The sequence below is a fragment of the Ranitomeya variabilis genome, chromosome 1 (genome assembly GCF_051348905.1).
Source record: "Ranitomeya variabilis isolate aRanVar5 chromosome 1, aRanVar5.hap1, whole genome shotgun sequence".
In the NCBI taxonomy this organism is placed as follows: domain Eukaryota; kingdom Metazoa; phylum Chordata; class Amphibia; order Anura; family Dendrobatidae; genus Ranitomeya; species Ranitomeya variabilis.
The window spans coordinates 36,600,766-36,624,244 of record NC_135232.1 but is presented as its reverse complement, the minus strand read 5'-3'; the positions used below and the strand labels follow the sequence as shown (position 1 = coordinate 36,624,244).

Genomic DNA, 23,479 nt, shown 5'->3' with positions numbered 1-23,479 from the left:
CCCTACATGTGCATTTTGGATGTCGGGGCTCTGGTGCCATGCACAGACATCCTCCAGAGAAACCTGCTCACTACAAGTATGTGGAAAGCGATCGCCTTAGTCTTCCAGGTTTCTCCATCCTATTACAATATTTGTCGTACAGTTTCATGTGTCAGATTACCAGAATGGGAGAAATTGGAAACAAGTCTGAGTAACATAAAGAGGCAGTGTACTACAGAGTCACCAGATTTATTGGAAATAGTGTATTCTAGCAAACCAGGGATTAACTTGCAGACATTTCTATGCTTCATGCATTGATCTCAAAAGCCAAATTGAAAACAAAGTAAAACAGGTCTGTGTAAGATGGAGATGAAGTCTACAGTAGAGCCCAATAGATAACCTCCGCTGTCCTCCTAAACCGACATTCCAAGTACGGAGAGCACGAATTAGAGAAGCAGCCAAGAGGCCCATGGTCAGTGGAGGAGCTGCAGAGATCCACGGCTCTGGGGTAGAATCTGTCCACAGGACAACGATTAGTCGTACACTCCACACATCTGACCATTATGGAAGCCTGGCAAGAAAAAGACATTCTTGAAAGCAAGAAACAAGAAGTCTCATTTACAGTTTGCAAAAAGCCATGTAGGGGACTGTGACAAAGTATACAGAGGTCTATAATTCCTAGAAATTCTCTCTAACCACAATCCAGCCGATGTCCTGGAACAGAACGTTTATCGGAGAATAATTTTTCATAGCAGCAGCTACGACAGACTGGAACGCGCTTCCACGCTCACTTCCTTGGCTATTAATGAAGACGCAGCGCTCCACTTTGTTAAACTAATTTACACCATAGTTCACCGTATGGGTAATTTCCAAATATTCCGACTGTCAACGCATTGTTAATGGAGGCGGTTGCAGCCGGTGGGATTTTACACCTAGGACCACTAACAAAAGAAAGGAGCAAATGTTTAGTCTATTGTAGAGATTATAAGCTTGGACCAGTACTGGCCTCTACACTGGAGCCAATGTGCCCACTGGTAGTTTGCGCTATTGGTGGTGCAGAGATAACACTCACACTGAGGCTCTGATGCCTACGGGAACCCAGAGGTATCTCATCCATCTGACTACTGAAATGCGTTGGAAGCCTCGACTATTTCTCATCAAATCAATCAGAATTAATTGCAATAGTCGAATGGCTGAGATCAGAGTTTTCCTCCAGTTATCAATCACAACCCTACACCCGCTGGTGATCATGTAGACATAGCTGTTGTCTCTGAGCTACCACTGTGATGGAAATGTATGGAATGTTTGCTGGAATTACCTCCATGTAGAACAGAAAATGTAAAGCTGAGTTGCAAAACTAGACTCAAAACTATAGGAAAGGGTGGCGCTATATTAGAAGAGAAAAAAACTGATTATTTTTTTCTAATTTTATTCAACCCCTCAAAAGGGATGGGTGGACCCGTGGAAGTTTGGGTTCTAGAAACTGACCGAACTTTAGTACAAAATTTGGTTCGGGTACAAGAACCTGAACCCCTTTGAAATCAATAGGGAACCAATCTTTGCAGCTTGAAAATATATCTCTGTCCTTCTCTCTCTCTCCTTCCACATTGCATCTGGAATTCTGAACATTAAAACGGACTTCCAGGAGAAGTCTGTGTTTGGAGTTCAAACCGGTACGAACCCCAAACTCCGTGTTGACTTGGTTAGACCTCCACAAGGTCCAAAGCCATAAAAAAACGAAGATTCCGAGGCACCTGATAAAAAGGGGAAAAAACATAACCTTTATTCCATCTTTAAAAATCAGATTGTGAAGTGAAATTGAGGTAGACCAGTGAAGCAACGTTTCAGCCCAAAAGGAACTTTTTCAAGCCAGAAGTACAAAAAGAATTATAGCCATGGGATTTTAAGGATGGAATAATGGAATAAAGGTTATGTTTTATCCCCATTATCTCTGGTGCCTCGGACTCTTGGATTTTCGATACTTAGGATAGGTCATCAGTGTCTAATCGGGAGTGCTACACCTGGCGCCTCCACCAATCAGCTGTTCCCAATGACGGCCATAAGTACTGAATAGAAGAGCTGCACAGCAACATCAAAGGATTAGTGGACTCAGCTATTAATTTGAATGAGAGGCAGATGTGCAGTACCCGGTGACGGCCACTATTCTGTTGAAGGCGTAGACCTGTACAGTTCCACAACTGTGCAGTTCTGGCTGCCGCTGACACCGGTAACAGCTGATCGGTGGGGGTAACAGGTGTTTCCCCACCACCGATTACACACTGATGACCTGTCCTAAGTATAGACCATCAATCATTAAGTCTCAGGCAACCCCTTTCAATTCTTACTCATGAGGGTCACCTTCATGAGATCCTTAAGACACATTTAGATAAGCCAGTAGTCACGAATGAGGATTTCTAAGATTGCTTGTTTCCCTATGATCTGCCTGTCAAAACAGGCGGGCAATGAATTGACAAACAAGCAAAATGTTTGTTTGTCCGATGAAATGATTTCAATGCCCACTTAAAATTCATTGTTTTCGTCCTATGATGATATGTGATTTATATGTAACCATAAAAGGGCAGTCCATCTGTCTAAACAGGTCATTAAAAGGCAGACGATCAGTTTCCATGTAGCCAATCGATGGTCAGTTAGGTCATTTACCATCCAGTCTAATGTCCTTCCATTACTCTTGACCTTCAGGGCTCCTCTACACTTGGTTGACTGATGAACACTCTTCCCAGATCCCAATTTTACAAAATGGTACAAATCAAACGCCCAACGTCTTAAAATTAAATAATTTATCGAGTTATTGTATCATGTTTCTGTTGCCCTAGTGGGAGGGACATAAAACAAGTCTGTGCACATTAGAGAGCTGGTCTACTGTATAGCAAATACCTGTAATTACAAGTATACAAATCGTGATAACCCAAACAGGAAGTCTACTGGTTAGACTTGTGATGCATCAAAGTTTCGGACGGGAAATTTCACAAGCGTAAACCAGCTGTGAATATTTGTATAATTCCACTCTATCTTTTGCTTTCAGTAGTTTCATGGAGATACTTTAGATTCTAAGTTACACTTCTCACCCCATGTTGATTTTTTTTTCAGCTGAGTATTTTCATGGTTTTTTTTAATAATTTCACGCCTTCTGTTTTCTACAGGCTTGTTGAGCCTTGCGATATTTGTGGGATTTTCTGAATGACTGGTGAGAGGGCACTTAATTAGGACTATTTCAGAAATAGTGGACTTTAATTGGATTCCGTCTAATGCTAGTTACTTTAAAAGCATTGAGTCGTTCTGCTTGGCCGATCACCATTGTGAAGTCAGTCTAAAAAAAGTGATGTTCCAGTAAAACTGTACAATTATCCAACTAATCTGGCCCAGCAAAGCCTGATACTTCAGATAATGATTTCTTAGTTTAGTGTTAGTTAAAGTTTTTTTTCTTTTTTTTTTACAATATTAACATGTGGAAAACGAGATATCAAAACTTCTTTTCCATTTACATTCAAATCCAAGACTTAAAGAGGAAGAGAAATGATTAAGTGTTTTTCTAAATATATTTGGGTATTATTTAGGTGTTATGTGCTTTTTCTCAAATTTATTTTTTTAGAGTCCTGGGATCGTGAAAAATTTTATGAAAACATTTCTTATTTTGGCATGATGGCATCTTTACAGGATTAAAAAATTTCAGAAGGCCACTGAACGTCATAGATGTCACGTAGTCATATTGAAGCAACTCCAATTGTTAGAAATTGCATTATTTTTGCATTTTGAGTAGTGATGAGTGAACATGCTCTGATAAGGAGTTATCCGCCATGCTCAGGTGCTAACAGAGTGTCTTCGGAGTGCTTGAAAAATGTGTTCAAGTCCCCTCACCTGCATGTCTCGCAGATGTTCAACAGCCACAACACTTGCAGGGATTGACTAACAAACAGGTAATCCGACCATGTGTTGTGCCTGTCGAACATCATCGAGACATGCAAGTGCGGGGGCTCAAAACATATTATTCAAGTCACTCTGGTAGCACCCGAACATAGTGGATAAATCCTTATCCGATCACGTTCGCTCATCACTAATTTTGAGTAATTTTTTACATCAATTTTAAATGTTACAAAAATTGTTCAGACTCTTTACATTCTCTGGTAACCTAATATTAGTTTGAAGAGACCTTCTGGCTTTGGGAGAACAGGTGTGACACCATAGTTGAGCTCCTATTAAAAAAAACAACAAGAAATGTCCAGGAATAGAGCATTGGTGGTATAGATTTTGGAGAAAACCTAACAGCTCACTTTGGAGTTTTTAAAGACAGACATTAAAAAAAACAATATTAAAGGAAAGCGGGACAAGGGAGAACTTGACTGAATAATGGAGACGTTATCCAGAAAGGTCAATAGGAGAAGGGATTAAGTAACTAAACAGTATCTGGAGCAGTAGGAAATTTTGGTAAGGCAATTGTCAGAGAAAATCTGTCCGGCACCATTTATACTATGGCGTCTTTCAAAAAGTTGCATTTCAATATGACCCAACTCTTCTGCGGCGCCATTGCTACCATGGCATCTCTCCAAAAGTTGCATTACAATATGGTCAATGTCTTTTATGGCACCATTACTATCATTCATAAAAAAAGGAAATTTGACGTTTCAGAGTAAATCGGGCAGAGTGGAATAGTAATTTAATAGTTTTTATTTTTAGCTATTTTGTGCTCGTACTGAGCTCTTTTTAAAAAACAAACTACATAGCACCATGGTGGTGATACGTGGAGATAAAAACATTCAACTGATCTTGGTCTTAATGATGCTTCGAAACAGCAGAACACCCTGATGTTGTGTTATCTTCCAAATTGGTCACATTTCCTACCATGGCAACTTTCAAAAAGTTGCATTCCAATATTGCCATCCTCTTCAACTACAATTAATATCAGACCTATCCACCAAGTTGCAGCTCTCGCACTGTCATAATTGTAAGAACCATATGCCCTACCTTATCAGTAGATCACAGTTGTCCGATCCACAGGGTTCTAAATTTTTAACTTCTCCCCATGCCTTACAAATCTGGCACCCTAAAAGTCGAAAGAGCTGATGGGTTACAACTTCTTAAAAACTTTCTGTAGAGATCCCTTTTTAATCAATAATATCAGATTCTTTTAGTGGAATTAGGCTTCAGGAACAGAAATCTTCAATTTGTGGCCGCATTTAACATTTGTCCATTGTTCAGATCAGAGCTAAAGGAAAATATATTTAACTCACTATTCATTTATATTACCAATTACCCTATCAAGGCACTTTCATGGTAGACTTCCAAGACTGTAAAGAACACAATGAATTATGTATTAACAGCACGTTTCCGCTTTCTTCACAGGTGGCAGAATATCAGCCTTTTAAGAATAGGGCTTCGCGGCCAAAAGAATTACTGCAAGGAGAGTTGAGACTTTTACTTCTCTGTTGGTGATGGCTCTCGTTAACTCATTCCAAGCAAATTCATTATATAACTTCCAATTGTTTTAACTTTTTTTTTTTTTTAAAAAGTAGACTTTTTGAGAACCTACATGATTTTTATGATATATTATTATCTTTTTTTCATCCAAGACCCATGCCAACTACTCTTTTCTTTTGTGGGTCTTGCTAGTGAAGACATAATGTCAAATTTACAATTCGGGATATGGTTGACCAACCGGAATCTGAAATATTAGTTTTCAGATTATTTTTTGGTTGGATAGTTAAGTCTTCAATAGTCAGATATGACCTCCCAGTGGGTTTAGGAAATGTTAATGAACACAGCGATATGGCATGGTTCAAAGTAGAGCGAGGCATCAAACAAGGCTGCATCCTGTCTCCAAGTACGACCAGGAGACAATTGAGATGGACTGTGAAGAATTGGAAATAGTAAAGGACTTCAACCTACTCTGCTCAATGATAGCTCAAGATGCAGCGATGACACTGGAAGTCAATAGAAGACTAGCCATGGTCAAATCAACAATAAAGTCATTGGATAAGGTCAAATCAAGGAACATTTCACTGGCAATGAAGACACGCCCCGTACAAAGAAACAAAACAGAATACGAATCAACGCTTTCAAAATGTGCTGGAGAATGATATTATCAATACCATGGATGGCACGAAAAACAAGCAAATCAATTTTGGAGCAAATCAAACCAGACATGTCACTCGAAGCAAGGATCACCAAGCTACAACTTTGGACACATTATACAAAGAGATCAATCATTGGAGAAGGACATCATGGTCGAAAGAATAGAATAAAAAAAGGCAAAGAAAAAGATGAGAAGCCCGATGGCTTGATACTATCAAGATAATAGCGGAAAAGATCCTTGTGGACCTATCTAGGCTTACACAAGATCAATCTTCCTACAGATCGTTCACCCATAAAGTCGCCATGACTCGAGATTGAGCTGAAAGCTGTTAAAAAAAATAATGAAGAAACAGTTTTCTAGCTAGGCATCAGTGATGAGTATCTCCAAGAAAGCATCGAAGACCTCTAATAAGAGACCACCTAGTCTAAAAGTCATTTGTAAAAGTATTGGTAATCCTCATTTAAGGTCCATCCACTGAATATTGTCACATCACAAAAGGAGTTTCTCCTTTATCAAAAATAATAAAAAGATGTTAATTTCTATTTATCTATTTCTATGTACTTGGAGGTTAAATTCTACATTTTCCTCAGGGGTGCCATCCATATTTACGGCAAAACAAATGCTTAATGTTCAGATTCATGTGTCTACAAAAACTCAGATAAAACCTAGTTTGTTGAAAGTAAGCCAATTTTTTTTTAACTCTGTTTCGTATAATTTTCATAGGAATGATCAGTCAAGAAATGTTTTTGGTTTTTATTTTCAAAGAAATTCCCTCAAACTCATTGTCAAACCTTTTTTTGACGCAGCCCATTTTCTTAAGCTAGCCTATAGTCTCCAAAAACTTCAATTCATGAAAGCTATTAACTGTAAGTTAGGGTTCATGCAGACAACCGTAAAAATCGGACAAGTGCTGCTATCCACTGTTTTGTTGAATAGGAATTGTCCCCATGTTATTCTATGAGCCCGTGTACATGTCCCATTGTTTCCTCGGATTGAGTGGTCCGAGAAAAACAATGCAGCCTGCACGAGTTGTATTCAATTATCAGATCTCACTTGGCCATTCATGTCTATGGGTCCTTAGATAAAATCGGACTGTACTACGATGACATCCAAGTGTGGTCCAATTATCATAGACTAACAGAATGGAGAAGATGGATAATTTTTTTGTATCCTCCACATCCAAGAAAATTGGATCACACTCTGATCAGAGTTTGATCAGAGTGTGATTAGCATAATCAGATCTGTTTTCTCAGATGAGAGAAAAATGGTTTTCTAACCTTCTAGAGATACGTGACCAAATACTGTTGAATTTTATCCTACTGGAGAATTAAAATAAGGGGTCTCCTTTTCAACAACAACATGTATTGTCCAGAGTGGAGGGTAGATATAAAAAGTGGAGGGAAGTTACAGTGTTAAAAAAAAAGTGTTTTTGACTCTGGAGGACCCAATATGTCCCTCCATAAGTGGTAAGGTGTTTGAGAACTGTGCAATTCTTCATTTGTCCTGAGGTGGCACTGCAGGGAAATCAAACACTTCATGTTTACAGCTGATCACCAGTGATCCAAGCAGAAGATTATCTTGAGATCATCTTAATAAGTGGATGCTAACTTTAATATAAAAATCCAATTATGGAATAAGTACGATATAGGCAGTATAATAAAAGAAAAGACAAAAATACGCAAAATCAAAAAAGCCAAAATCGTAAATAATAGTGTTCTTTTCAAGTCTTGGAACTTTTTAGAGCTGGAGATTTATCCATTCAGTGCATATCTCCTAATAGGGACCTCATTAGGCAACAGTCATCAGTACACAATATTCGCGTTAATGATTGGACATGTCAAGACATCAGTCTCCAATTCATTAGTGACCCAATTTTTGTTGATGAGCCAGATGGCTTTGGGTCCTCCACGTATCTCCTAATTACCAAAATTCAGCAGTAACAGACTTGTACTCTAATAGATTTATGCCCGTCACACATTTTGCTTAACTCCAACAACTGTTCACATATTTTACACATTTTAATTTAGGACGACCTTTGACAACCATTTTACACAGTCGGGTTGTTAATATGTCGGAAAGATATTTATAAAAGGAACACAGAGTACATCAAATTAATTTTTATTTGCAGACATGGCTCTGGAATACCGAGGATAAGAATTGACTTCTAATCCTAAAGACACCTAGTTGTGGTCATGAGTTATTAATTTTTTTTTCCCCTGGGAGTGAAGTATCACAATATGTATTATAAATAACATTATAAAAATATTATCATCTCAATGTCAGTAGGGAGTCTCGAAAGCCAACTTTTCAATCAGACTTACTGCTTCACATTTATAGGGGTCATCCACTTAAAAACAATACGTTTAGAAGTGTTTGAACTATACAGAACTTACTGATATATTTATAGCATCAAAGGAATCTCAATCTCCCGATATCAGTGCCGGTCCTGCTACCTCTACTTCTGGCTAGTATTCAAAACAGGAAAGAGTTAACCCTAGAGATGAGTAAATAAATTCAAGTGAAATTGGATTCTACTCAAATTTTACAAAAATCCGCATTTGCCAAAATGCAGATTAGTTTTGTAATTTGCTTGTTACGGACTAGCCTGGTTGGAGTAGTGATATTGCAACCACTAGGGGCAGCATTGCGCAGGTAGAGTAGTCTGGAACAGCCAAGGAGTCCATACCCAAGAACAGCAATGTAGTTTGAAGGAATAAGCAGAAATCGTAGTCAAGAAAGCCAGAGGTCATTTAACAGGAGGAGTAGTGTAATTTGAAGAAATAGCAGGTGGAAAGAGGCTTGATTAAAGTCAAGTAGCTCAATAATCACACAAGGAACAGAGAGCAAGGCCAGGTTTAAATAGGGTGTGAAATCAGAATGAGCCAATCAGGAACTCAGGGTGGTAACCAACAGGAAACTCAGGGAGGAGACATCAGCAACAACATAGATTCAAGTATTTGGATAAGCACAGAACTGTCCCGCGAGCTGAATAGCTCAGAAGGAAGAGCTGCCGACTGGTGCACAGGAGCTGCTAGGTTTGAAACCTGACATTGTTTATTCCTGGATCCAGTAAAATAGTGGCTTCTGGCTGCCATTTTACTAACCATAATAGGACTTTAAAAGGCTAAAAAAAATAAAAATATCCTTAGACTTAACTGACTACTCACCTGTCCAGCCTCTCCATTTTCGCCATGCGTTTCGCCTGCTGCTTCCTCAAGGGGATGTTTATCCTCCCCTTGAGATAGAAGCAGGCAAAACAAACATCGGGGTGTGTGGCCATTCTTATAGTTTTTGGGTAAATATGTTTCATACATTATACATATAATCTTGTCTTTATCATTCTTGTTATAGGTGCATGTTGTATGCTTCCTCAGGTGTTGCACATTAACCCATTTTTTGTACTTATTTAATATTTACAGATCCTCATACTCACAATCTGATACCCTCACCTATGTATGTCCTCTTTTATGTTTTGTATTCCCCTAATTCTTTTCAATACTTGAAAATACTTGAATGATTTCATTATGTAAATCTTTTAATATTCATTAATAAAATTATTGTTCTTGTAAGGATATACACTGTGAATGATCAATATGTCTTTTGGATACTGGAATGGGTGTTTTGTCACTTAAGTATGTCACAAAGGTCTGAAACATGAGAGTCTTACATCTGAGACCCCGTAGCATGGGCACTCCCTGACCCAGCTAATTCATATGAGATGGACACCACTGCAGGTGTGGATGGAGTTGACCTCTTTATGCATGTCTTTTTTCCAAAATGTCTGTTGACAGTTGGTATTTGACCTACTATCGACGCAGTGGCTGGCATCACCTCTGATGGATGTCCAAGACGTGCTCATCTCATGGGAATAAGACACCTGCCACGAGAGGTGGTGGTGGGTTCTCCTTCAATGGAAGTCTTCAACCAGAGGCTGGACAGACATATGTCTGAGGTGGTTTAGTGAATCCTGCATTGAGCAGGGGGTTGGACACGATGACCCTGGAGGTCCCTTCCAACTCCAACATTCTATGATTCTATAGCCTCTATTCTTATTTGTTAATCTGCCCAATATTAAAAATCACACTGCAAAGGGATCCAAGTGATCTAGCGGAGCTACTGAGCATGTGTGACCACCAAATGACTACCCATAAGGTGTGCTGAGCATGTGTGACCACCAAGTGACTATTCATAAGGTGTGCTGAGCATGTGTGACCACTAAGTGACTACCCATAAGGTGTGCTGAGCATGTGTGACCACCAAGTGACTATTCATAAGGTGTGCTGAGCATGTGTGACCACCAAATGACTACCCATAAGGTGTGCTGAGCATGTGTGACCACCAAGTGACTATTCATAAGGTGTGCTGAGCATGTGTGACCACTAAGTGACTACCCATAAGGTGTGCTGAGCATGTGTGACCACCAAGTGACTATTCATAAGGTGTGCTGAGCATGTGTGACCACCAAATGACTACCCATAAGGTGTGCTGAGCATGTGTGACCACCAAGTGACTATTCATAAGGTGTGCTGAGCATGTGTGACCACCAAATGACTACCCATAAGGTGTGCTGAGCATGTGTGACCACCAAGTGACTACCCATAAGGTGTGCTGAGCATGTGTGACCACCAAGTGACTATTCATAAGGTGTGCTGAGCATGTGTGACCACCAAATCACTACCCATAAGGTGTGCTGAGCATGTGTGACCACCAAGTGACTATTCATAAGGTGGACGCCTTGAGAGACAATCGAAAGGACAGCAGGGGGTGGCATAGCAAAGTACGAAACTGCAATATCTACACACAGAAGCATTTTTTTTTTTAAATATTCCAATTGAAAAGGTATTTTATTTAGTCTGATCTAATAGAAAAATGTAACATTAAATTGTGATCCAACCCCTTTAATTTCCTTACCAGTGTTGTGGCTTGATGGGATGTAATAGTAGCAGTTACATCCTGATCTTAGATGTTAAGGGGTTGGAAAAACCCAAATACAATAAATTGCACCTGCACATGACAGGTAAGGGGTCTCGCTACAGATTTCTCATGGGGGCTCGGAGCTACATCTCTGGAGTCAGGACCCGGTATATAACTTAGGGATTGCTGATATTGATATTGATACTGATATTAACCCATTATCTACCAATGTCCTTTTTTTTGGGACGCCTAATCTTTAGCTTCTAGCAACTAAGATTTTATAATTTTTATAATTAGGTCCGATTTTTTGTGTTGTGTTTGTAAAATGAATGTTTTCAAAATAGGAAATCATCTCATTGTCATTTTAATTGAATATTGGGACGCCCTTTTCTGAAAAATCCATCCTTGAAAACCTTTTGCAAATTATGTTTCTGATTCATTAGGACCCAAATCATTAAAAATCTGTCATTTAAAAAAAAAAAAAAAAAAAAAAAAATGAAAATTGCTAATTTGGCAAGTAATGGGTTAATATGTTGCTTTTAGAGAATTTCTAATATCAGACCCCACAAGTCCCCAGATTGTGTTAGTTAATTGGTCTCAAATTATCTATAAAACTATATAGCCTTACAAATGGCACTGAATGAAGTGTAAGAAAAAATCCAGCATGCAGGGGTGACCGGGAATGCTAAGCAGGGAAGATCGCAGTGGTGGGCAGTAGGGTGGGAGCCGGAGGGACAGACATAGTGTTTTTATTGATTGAATCGCAGCATCTCCCTGCAGGAAGAAAACATCCGCTGCTTATCCCCATCATGGCTGATCGGAGGTGGGCACTGCCCGGGAGATGTCGGCTCTGGGTGACAGATGATTTCAATTGAGAAATGCACAGCAAAGTGAGCAGCGTGCGTTACAATGTGACAGATGGGCGAGCGAGGCATCGAGCAAACATGGGAAAGGTCCTTTCTGTGGATTCGCATCTGTGCGGACGGGCAGATGGACCAGAGTTAACTCTGTCAAGTGCAGCAGAGATGTCACCTCCATCCCCACCAATGTCAGCTGGGCACTCTGTTAGTTACAGCCATGTTTGCACCAAGATCCGCAGGATATAACATCACTTTGTGATCGGGGGATAGTTAGTGACCTCTGGGACCCCCAACCAATCCAGATAATAAGGGGAGCTGTGCTGGAGTGATATTCTGTCTCCTTTTATCTTCTTACCGCACAGCAGCGCTCTCAGCCACCCGACTGTGCAAGGAGCTAAAGTAGACCTATTCCGTACACAGCAGAGTGGTTGGGGTACTAATTTAGAGGGAAAAGAAACAGTGAATATGGCAGCACCATAACAGAATTTTGACCCCACTATTCTCAGGATCTATGGGGGTCCTGAAGACAAGACACCGAAGCAGCACAGGGATGTTCTATCACTCTACAAGGATGGAGAACTCATTACGTATCACTGCTGACGTGGACCATTCTGCTTTCCTAAGAACTGGTATAATGATGTATAGAATGTGGCAGCCACCAACCAAGCTAATGATGGAGCTGGAAAGACACCGGCACAGGAGAGGGTGGAAGCTGCGCCCTGTGCAGCGGCATTCAGCGTGTCGCAAGCATGGTGCAAACTTAAGCCGAAAAATGGTGGAAAAGGTGAAATGTCCGTACAGTATTTATAGGAATCTAAGGGGGAGGAAGCAACCTGAAGGAGAGTCAGTGACACGGCGCTCAGTGGTATATGGGTGGTGTCAATGAGCACAACGAAAATAGTGTCATGATGGTGGAGGCGACATCTGCACGCCTGCCCGACCGATGCAAATAGCCTGTGTTTTGTGGGGTTTAATGCCGGAGTCAGGCGAGGTGACATTTTCATCTACACTGTCATCCGTGAGTTGTTTTTTTTTACATCAGATTTTATATACCAAGAGTTTAAAATGTACAATATCAAATACAATTTCCTATTTAAAGTGAACCCGCCACCATGTCTGGCCAATATGAGATACGGCCACCACCCATCAGGGCTGATATATAATGCTGTATATAAGACCCGATCCGACCTGTGAGAGAAGAAAAAGAACTTTTATTATACTCCCCTGCGGGGCGGTCCGGTCTGGGGGGTGTCACTCTTCTTGGTCCGGTGCCTCCCATCTTCTTGAGATGCCGCCCTCCTGCTTGTTTCGTCCCTACATCATCCACACATTTCTCCCAGCATCGCGCTCCTGTGCAGACGTACTTCTCTACTGCAGTGTGCATGCGCCGGGGCTCTTGACCCTTTCTGGCACCTGAGTACTGCAGGACTTTGCTCTGTCCTCAACAGGGCAGATAAGTACGTCTGCGCAGGAGCGTGATGCCGAGGAGACAGTGTGGATGATGCAGGGACGCTTCATCCACATGAACCAAGAAGGAGGGCGGCGATCATAAGAAGATGGGAGGTGCCGTACTAAGAAGAGCGACACCCCTCGGACAGACCGCCCCCAGGCCCTAATTCATATCGGCCAACCCTGGTGACAAGTTCACTTTAATATTGTCAATGTATCCGGAAAAATTGGATACTGCTCAGATGATCAGTGTGGGATCCAATGCTTCTTTTCACCTATAAACTTGAATGGGCAAGTCTCATTCAATACTTGGAAGAGAATAGTGAATGCAGTGAGTAAACAGATAATGTGAACAGACCCGCTAAATACCAGCGTGCCGTTTAATTGTTATTCGCTCGTCTGAATGAGCCCTAATGTCTACATTCTATGCTAGCACCAGATCATACGACATCCTAACCCTTCTTCTGTGACGTTTCATTCCCCTCTCCCTAAAAAATGAAATCCAATTACAACTTCTTCAATTCACATCAAATTATTGAAAATCTAAAATGAAGTCGTCGTCCCTGCGGACAATGGTATCCTCCATTCCGAATAATCCTGAGGATTGATACCTGAGATTTTCACATTTTTCCCAAATTAATTTTTAAAGACCAACTTTATCAATGTTTAAATGCGAGTAATGAAAGGATTTTCTGATGGTCCTATTATAGTGAGGCTGCTGCTCTTATTGACCCTTCACAAATGTCCGCTCTGTATGGGCGACAGTCAAGGGGCCACATTGCAGGATGACCCAAGTCCATTAGTGATAAGATCCTGCAAACACCCTAGTGTATACGCGATAGATCATCTACAACCCTCCCATCTAAGACTTTCTTAGGCTGATATATGGCACTTAGTGATGCCCTACTTTATCCTACAGACCAAACCCAAAATGAATAGTTTACGAATACAACAAACCATTATCCCCTTGTAATCCAACCCTATGACGTGAATATTGAAGGCTGCAAAGGAGAGGATTTAAAGGGAAACTACATAAAAATGACTCCCACCAGCTCTAGCCCTAGCCCACGTTACGTAACCTACTAGTGGTCTTCCCATTTACCCTATCACAACTTCTAATTTACTTTTTATATGAAAGCGATTCATAATCCCAGCAGCAGATATTAGAAGTAACGTTGGTAAAAACATATCCCATAATCCCTTGGCCAAACTCCACATAGGAAGATTTGATCAAATTACATCTATCAGTAGTTCTTAAATTAACTTCTTATTGTAAGCAGAAAACTGGAGAGACATAGATACAGTTCTTAAAGGGAAGTTGTCGGTAGAATCAACCCTCCTAAGCCGTCTATATGGGCAGGAAGGTCATAAGAAGCTGAATAAAATGATACCTTGATATCTGTGATCCAATGTCTAATTCCAGAAAAATTCACGCATTTCTTATATGCCCATGATCTATGGGCGGGACATAGATCTCCCAGACAATCAGCCTCCAGAGCTTATTGTAAATGAAAGGAAACATTACAAGTATGAGACATCAGGAGAGCAGACTGTCAGTCATTACATGTCTTACACTGGTAACACCTCCTTTCATTTAGAATAAGCTCTGGAGGCAGATTCTCAGGGAGATCTACGTCCGGGTCATAGATCTTAAAGCTCATTTACATATAGGAAAAACATGGATTTCTCTGGAATAAGACATCGGATCGCAGATATCAAGGTATCATTTTATTCAGCTCCCTATGACCTGTATGTCCACATGGACGGCTTAGGAGGGTTCATTCCACTGAAAGATTCCCTTTAAGTCACAGGAGAGGCTACAGGCTGCGCTCTATGTAGCTGCGTTCAGCATGTCACAAGCCGAGAGCAAATTCCAGTCTACAATGGGTAGGAGTGAAGTATCTGGTTGGAAATGTCCTCACTGTATCTAGGAGAAATAGGAAGCAACCAGGAGGAGATTCACTGACACCAGCGGTAGACACAGGACTGGGATGATTTGTAGTTGCCAACCAGTGCATTCCAGGATTGTTGATGTGCAATGGTCCAGACACATCTTTTCCTATCTGATACTTTAACATTTAAAGTGGTTGACCAGAAGGTAAAAATTGAAAGAAATGATAATTAATACATTAATAACCTACTGATCCCATTCTGATGCTACCCTGCCCTGATTTTATTGTCTACTTCCTGCTTCACCAATAATGTCCTATCTCTTAGACATGTGACCACTTCTGCCAATCACTGCTTTAAGCAAGGTTAAGTAGTGGCGAGTGATTGGCTGCAGCAGTCACATGTCCCTGAGGCAGGACTTCATAGCTGCGGCAGCAAGTAAAGGCTGGCAGGGGACCATCAGAATAGGAGCGGTAGATGAGGGAGTTCAATGACGGTTGTTTTGTTATCTATTCTGAACCCTGTGTAAACAAAATGTACTGTACGATCCCTTTAAAAACTTACAAAAATCATCCAACAGAATACAGGTGAGAAAATACATGGGAGGATATGACTTTCCCAAAGGTTCCCTTTAATCTAAAAATGCTTGAAAAAAACACTTAAATCTAAAGAAACAAAAAGGAACACCCCCGATTCCTCCCAAGGTAGCTGCCACATGGCGCCTGAGATCTGGGCTGAAATTACAGCACATGACAGGTGCTCAAATGTTATACAAAGAGCTAGTAACATTGTATATACTGTACACACGCTCCTCAACATTGAAACTGCAACACCAAGAAGGAAAAGTTGTGGAATTAGGGAAATCACAGGATAGATTTACGTTAATGATCTGCAAATGATGAAAAAAAATGGAAACCAAATTTTCAAAAAATTTTGATTTTATTAGTCTGGAGCATATCTTCCAGCATGATATCAGTAAAGTTATTAATGGCCATCTAATGAAAAATCTGGTGCGCTGAATGCACTTTGGCAAATCATCAAGATCCACTGCAGGCAGCTCCTTTTGCAATTGTTGTCTCATGATGTCCCACATGTGCCCGGAGTGAGACGCTGCAATTATAGGAGCACATTTAGGCCCCACAGGCTACTCACAATAGTACCAGCAACATACCGCCTGGTGTTGTCGTCTTGAAAAACGGCTGCGGGACACTTTAGAGCAATTGACGTAAGGTGATTGGTTCCTCCACCCAATCAATGCAGTTAGTGCAACTGGAATAAAAACTAGAGGGGTCCATTTACTGTACATTATGTCACCCCACCCCATAATCCCGTGAGAATGACCGGTGTGATGTTCCCTCACGAAAGCTTCTTCATGGCATTGCCAATGTGGTCTTCAGATAGAGACCAGAGGCTTGATTAGAAGAATAGAGGTCTATGGAATGGAGATCTATGCTTTACAGTGGTGAGTCCTGTTCTTGTCTTGGACACGATAGCTAGAAATTGGTCTGGAGACCTCATGGGCAATGCCATGAAGAAGCCATAGTGAGGCACGTCACACCAGTCTTACTCCCAGGATTATGGTGTGGGGTGGCCTAATGTTCGGTAAATAGACCCCTCTAGTCTTCATTCCAGGTACACTAACCGCTCAGTATTACATGGATTTAGTGGTGGAACCAGTGGTACAGCCATTTTTCTATAGTGTCCCAGGAGCCATTTTTTAACACGATAATTCCAGGCCACATGTTCCTCGTGTTACCCAAACCTGATCCCATGGCCGTAACGTCTCCGGACTTGTCTCCCATCGAGCACATCTGAGACATCATTGGTCGGTGATTGCACAGGAGCTGCCAGCTGAGGATCTTGATGATTTGCCCAAGTGCTTTCAGCGGCACAACCTTCCTCAGACGACCATTAATAGCCTCACTGATAGCAACCGAGTTTGGAAGTGCCGGGATTTCTGCTCAAAGTCATCATTGTGGCGTGACAGACACAATTTTGTACTTGGCTGACTAATCAGGAAATATTACAGGTAGGAAATAGTTTGCAGGACTCTCATTCAGCAGCCACAGAAAACTGACAAGGAACTTAGACCTAGGCCAGGCTTTGATATATATATATATTTAAAGTAGTTGCAGTACCAGACACTGCCTGATGCCAATAGTGGCGCTATTTCTTAATCGTTAAAGAAAAAACCTACTGCCTTCTAGCATATGTTATATTAGATTACTGTGTATCGATGTTATATGTTGAACCTTACAGTCCTATAGACTCAGAATTCCTAATTAATGCTGTAATATAATAATTTATTTCGCACCTTCATTCTGTTTTCATCGTTATATTGGTGAATGTGCCTCAATAAAGGTACCGCTGCTCTATTCTGGTCATTACAGACAAACTGCTGTGACTCCCTGGTGATCTCCATCTGTTACCTATATAAACTTTCCTTTTCAGCTTTATACCCCCTTAAAGAGACCAGATCGTCACATTACAATCCTAATTAGTGTGTAATTAATATAAAGACTGCCCCCCATCCTCACATCTGAAGTGGTCTATTATGGAGATGCTACAAAAGATCATTAGACCCAATCATCAAGCAAACACCATCTCTCCTCCGGGGCGGTAATAAGCAGCCATGGGGCGGTCAGTATATCGGGAAATGGCGCTCTAATCCACCCTACAGGGAGAACACTAAAACCACTAAATGCCCCCATATTTTCTGGTTGCTAATGAATTACTAACAAATACTTCGAAGAAAAAAATTGCGGCACTCACCGTGTTGCAGAAAGTCTCAAAAAATCCTTTCTTTCACCTCTAGGGTGTAGGCATTTGAGTCTGGAAAGTGGGATTGGGAGGAATGCGGGGATTGCAGGAGTGGATGACGGCCGTTTCGCGTGTTACCGTTTCGACTAATTACTAATTTCTAATTACTAGTCATGGACCATCTCATTCTCAGATCTCCAGAAAGTCATTGGCCACCAACCCTCATACAACATGGATAGAAATGAGTGATGGAAGACCCTTACATGCACTAGGGGGAGCAGTCTTTTTTTTTTTTAAGGTAGAGGAGGGCATCCATTCCTGGGGGGGCTCTTATTTGGTTTTATACATGTAGTGCATCCACTATAAGTGGCTACAAGAAGAAAGTTTTGCCCCCCGATGTGGTGTTTTCCACAGCCTTTATCACTGACCCTTTAAAGCCCATAGTAATATTTTGGGATCTTTAGTTTCTGGGCACAATAACAACTATTATGCAAGGCACCATAGTAGTACATCATTACTTAAAGCGACCCTACCAGCATATTACAGCCAATGCCATTGGGTTAGTATTAGGATGCAGCCATTAATGCAGCCATAGCCTTAGAAATGCCTTCAAAAATCTCCAGCACATTTCCTATTGCTCAGCTGGGGTACACTGATTCCTAAACCCCCCTGTGCAATCGCACCATCAGCTCATTGCCTTGGACCCCAGAGAATGAGCATCAGAATATTTGGGAGCAGACATCACTTATTGATCCCATCGTCACCCACCTGCCCCCCACTCCTACCAATAAATAATGGTGCTGTACCCAGTGAGCATCAATAACCAGGGAGGAACAGATGCTGGGACCTGTCACTGCTGATTTATCAGCTCCAGCACAACGAACCACATCTCCCAGCCAATTCCATCAGAATCAAGCAGCTTGTTACCTATCGCAATGGATGGGGAGAGGGACCAATGCCTGCAAATCAGCCAGCATCGGAAATGCTCCGAGAACTTCATCTATTTACACTATCAAATGAGAATGCATACATTATATATATATATATATATATATATATATATATATATAATATCATAGAATACCTCTGATCCGGCAGCGAATCGTTGCTGGATCATCAGATGTCATAGAAAGTTCTATAAAACTTCCCCGCTAATAAATCCCCGACATTCGATCTGATGTGACTGCAGAGATTTTCTGAGGTTTCCATCCAATTATTTGATCACTTTCCACATTCTATGACATTTTTCTGGATGATCTGGAACACCAATATTAATGCAATCTCCCCTGTAATTGTATTAGCGGATTGTTAATTATGCAGGTTTATCAGATAGAGGACCCCACAATCCATGTGAAATAATCCCTAATTATAGCCCCCCATAGTCACTCCTCATCTGAACATCTCTCCATTCACTACTATTAATTCTTCATCCCCCCCTTCCCCCCTGGTTTCCAGAGCAGAGACATTAATGCCCTGGTGCATGACAGAGAGGGGGGTCCTTAACTTTGCATTTAAGATGCTACACCCCCCTGGCATGGATCTGATCCATTTCTAAGACCCTCTTTTACATGACCCTCTTTTGTTGCGATGATTTTTTGGAGCTGTCCATTCAGCACCACATTGTGGACTCATAGGATACCTGTGGCTTTTGTGTTGGGCACTACAAGTCCCAGCATGTAGTGTCGTTCCTTATCATGTAATGCATTGAATGCTGTGATATTTTGTCCCTATTACTGCTTGACATTTCCTCTTAGTACACACAGAGCAGAAGGCACTGACTGGCATAAGTCTATCACCTTAATAATGCAGTTCCTATCCTAATGGCAGCACAGTGGTGGGAGATGGCAGAGCCCTATGCTACCAGCCTTCTCCAAACACCCCCACTGCTAGGACAAGCCCCTAGCAATCTGATTGCAGTGCACGTATAGGGCAGCAAAGCATTAAATCCTGGCTCTCTCCATAAAACATGCACAGATCACATAGGACTTTACATTGCCCCTATTCATTGCACTAATGCACTTTACCACATCACATCTTACAATGCACCCCCACCAGCACCACCTCCAATCTTAAGGAGATCACATAGGACTTAACATTGCCCCTATTCACTGCACTTTACCATATCACATCTTACAATGCACCCCCACCAGCACCACCTCCAATCTTAAAGAGATCACATAGGACTTAACATTGCCCCTATACATTGCACTAATGCACTTTACCACATCACATCTTACAATGCCACCCCCACCAGCACCACCTCCAATCTTAAGGAGATCACATAGGACTTAACATTGCCCCTATTCGTTGCACTAATGCACTTTACCACATCACATCTTACAATGCCACCCCCACCAGCACCACCTCCAATCTTAAGGAGATCACATAGGACTTAACACTGCCCCTATACATTGCACTAATGCACTTTACCATATCACATCTTACAATGCACCCCCACCAGCACCACCTCCAATCTTAAGGAGATCACATATGACTTAATATTGCCCCTATTCACTGCACTTTACCATATCACATCTTACAATGCACCCCCACTAGCACCACCTCCAATCTTAGGGAGATCACATAGGACTTAACACTGCCCCTATACATTGCACTAATGCACTTTACCATTTCACATCTTACAATGCACCCCCATCAGCACCACCTCAAATCATAACGAGATCACATAGGACTTAACATTGCCCCTATTGATTGCACTAATGCACTTTAACACATCACATCTTACAATACACCCCCTCCAATCTTAAGATTTGCAACCTTGACACTTGATCCTCTGAACCTACTCTATGAATATGGAGGAGCAATTATAACCCCAACCCTCCACCAACCCACCTTGCTCATGTTAATATAGGGGGAAGTGGTTTGCAACATACATTCATTACATCCTAGCTATATTTTGGTGTCTTAAAGAAAAATCAAGGGTGAGAGGGTGATGGGGGGGGGGGGAGGGGTGCAATTTATTCATTCCAACCTTCAGGTGCATGACATTCCCCCCCCCTTTCTTTCTGAAGGTTTTTAATATGTATGTGATTCACACTGCAGCAAATGCAGAATGAAATAAATCCAAAATCTGTCTGAAAGTGCAGAAAAATGAAATGAAATAGCTCCTGGGAGACATAGAAAGCAATGCATAGAGTGTCACAGGAAATAAATTGCCATAGGTTCACACACATTGGGCACTTACCAGCTAGTGATAGATGGGAGCTGTGCAATGTATAGGCGAAGATGACACATAGAAGCTTTGGTAGTGCAAACAATCCAAGACAATTCTCCATATTTCAGCAAACACCTCTGGAAAGCTGCACAGTGAGCCCTGCACACATGGACAGCTCAGTTATTTTTGGAAGGGGGGTAGGATAGGTTTGGAATATTGTAATTTCCCTATATATAGCACACAAACTTAATTTCTGTCCTGTGCACTTCAAGCTTCTGAATCCAAGAAACTAACGCAAGGTCCGAGTGAAATCCATCCAAAAAAAAAAAAAAAAAGATCCCAAATCCTGGAGAAGAATTAAATCCCAATGTATGAAGTCCTGATCATTATTTCCATTGCCACCTCGCAATAAAAAAGTAAAACTAAAAATAAAAGAAAAGAAAAAAATAAAATTGCAGTAAAAAATACCAATGTGTTAATTATTAAAAAAAGAAGAGACGAAGAATAGGTTAATAAATCCAGTTTGAGCTGATGGATCCCTTTTGATTGCAGAAAAAAAAAGCAGCTTAAAAGCTCTCACTTGTTACTAGTCCACCAGCAGTGTGTGTGTGTGTGTGTGTGCTCAGAGTCAGATGTATGCATCCATTGATCTGGAGATGTGGAGAGGCTGGAAGTGAAAATGTGGAGATGGGAAGGAGGAAAGGAACTGGGTTGTAATGAGGATTGCAGGGAAAAGGACAGAACAGACTTTGCAATTCAGCCTTTGTTCAATGCCTGTGCATTCAAAATCATAAGCTGGGGCGCCCTCTATGGGCCACGACTTGGAACTGCAGGCTGGAGCTTGTCACTTGCATCCTGATCATAAATTACAATTCCCAGTCTGCCATGCTGTTTCTCCTGTGACACTTGCTTCATTTTTAAGTAAACTCAATCCAACTCTGCAGCTAAAACCAAGAGGGTCAGAGCACTATAAACTTAATTAAAACACTTTATCTTTTTTTTTTTTTTTTATCTCCGCTGCGTTGTCGGCAACTACTGCGCTACGCGAAAATAATGCAAAATAATGATTTTCTTATTGGTCCTCTCTTGTAATTATACCAGCAGCGGAGAGTTTTCGCACTAAAAGGATAAAATTAAATATTTTCGCTAGAAATAAAGGTTAAGGAAATTAGTTGATCACTTTGATCTTGGCCAAAAATGACCACTGTAGCCTTTTCAGGAATGATCGAAATAATTAACTTCATTAATCTCACTTACATATGACCAGTGTTTCTTATATTTTATGATTAAACTGTTCTTTTTTATCTGGATTGAAATGCCAGCCAATGTAATTATTTTTTTATTATTTATTGCTATTTTTTCATGTATTTATTCTTATTTATTGCTTTATTTTATTTATTATTTTTCGCTATTCATTTATTTTGTATCCCTTTTTTATTTTATTATTTTTTCCTTTTATATGTTTATTTTAAATATATTACTTTTTTAGCTTTCTAATGTTTATTGCAATTGCAATTTTTCCTGCATTTATTCTTACTTTTCTCTTTTATTTTATGTCTTATTATTTTTCTCTATTTAATTTGTATATTTTTTTATATTTATTGCTATTTTTCATGTATTTATTCTTATTTATTGCTTTTTTATTTATTATTATTTTTCTATATTCATTTATTTTGTATCCCTTTTTTATTTGATTATTTTTTTCCTTTTATATTTTTATTTTAAATATATCACTTTTTCAGCTTTTTATTGCTTATTGCAATTTTTCCTGTATTTATTCTTATTTTTCTCTTTTTTATTTGTTATTATTTTTTTCTATTTATTTAATTTGCATATTTTTTATTACTTATTGCCATTTTTTTTTCATGTATTTATTCTTATTTATTGGGTTGTTTTATTTTATTTATTATTATTTTTCTCTATTCATTTATTTTGTATCCCTTTTTTATTTTATTTTTTTTCTTTTATATATTTTTTAAAAATATATCGCTTGTTTAGCTTTTTATTGTTTATTGCAATTTTTCATGAATTTATTCTTATTTATTGCTTTATTTTATTTATTATTATCTCTATTTATTTAATTTGTATAATTGTTTTATTTCATTATTTTTTTCCTTTTTCATTTTTATTTTAATGAGATCACTTTTTATCATTATTTTTATTATTTACTGCTTTTTTCATTATGTATTCTTACTTATTGCTTTGTTTAATTTTATTTATTATTATTTGTATTTATTTAGTTTTTAATTTATCCTTTTTTATTTAATTTTTTTCTCTATTTATTTTTGTTTATATTATATCATTTTTAATTATTTTTTACTTTTGTTTTATAAATTATTCTTTTTTTTAGATAGTTAATTTTAG

At 39.9% G+C, this 23,479-nt stretch overlaps 1 protein-coding gene across 2 annotated transcripts in view; it reads right to left on the bottom strand.

Annotated features, from left to right (window-relative positions):
- The window catches only part of DCC (DCC netrin 1 receptor), a 1,118,040-nt gene extending 1,096,162 nt beyond the window's left edge, over window positions 1-21,878 (bottom strand). For both annotated transcript variants that reach the window (XM_077282231.1, XM_077282240.1), the window contains exon 1: window positions 21,146-21,878. In XM_077282231.1, the coding sequence (XP_077138346.1) occupies window positions 21,146-21,236 (91 nt within the window). In that variant the 5' untranslated portion in view covers window positions 21,237-21,878. The remainder of the gene's footprint in view (window positions 1-21,145) is intronic.
- Window positions 21,879-23,479: the final 1,601 nt, after the last annotated feature.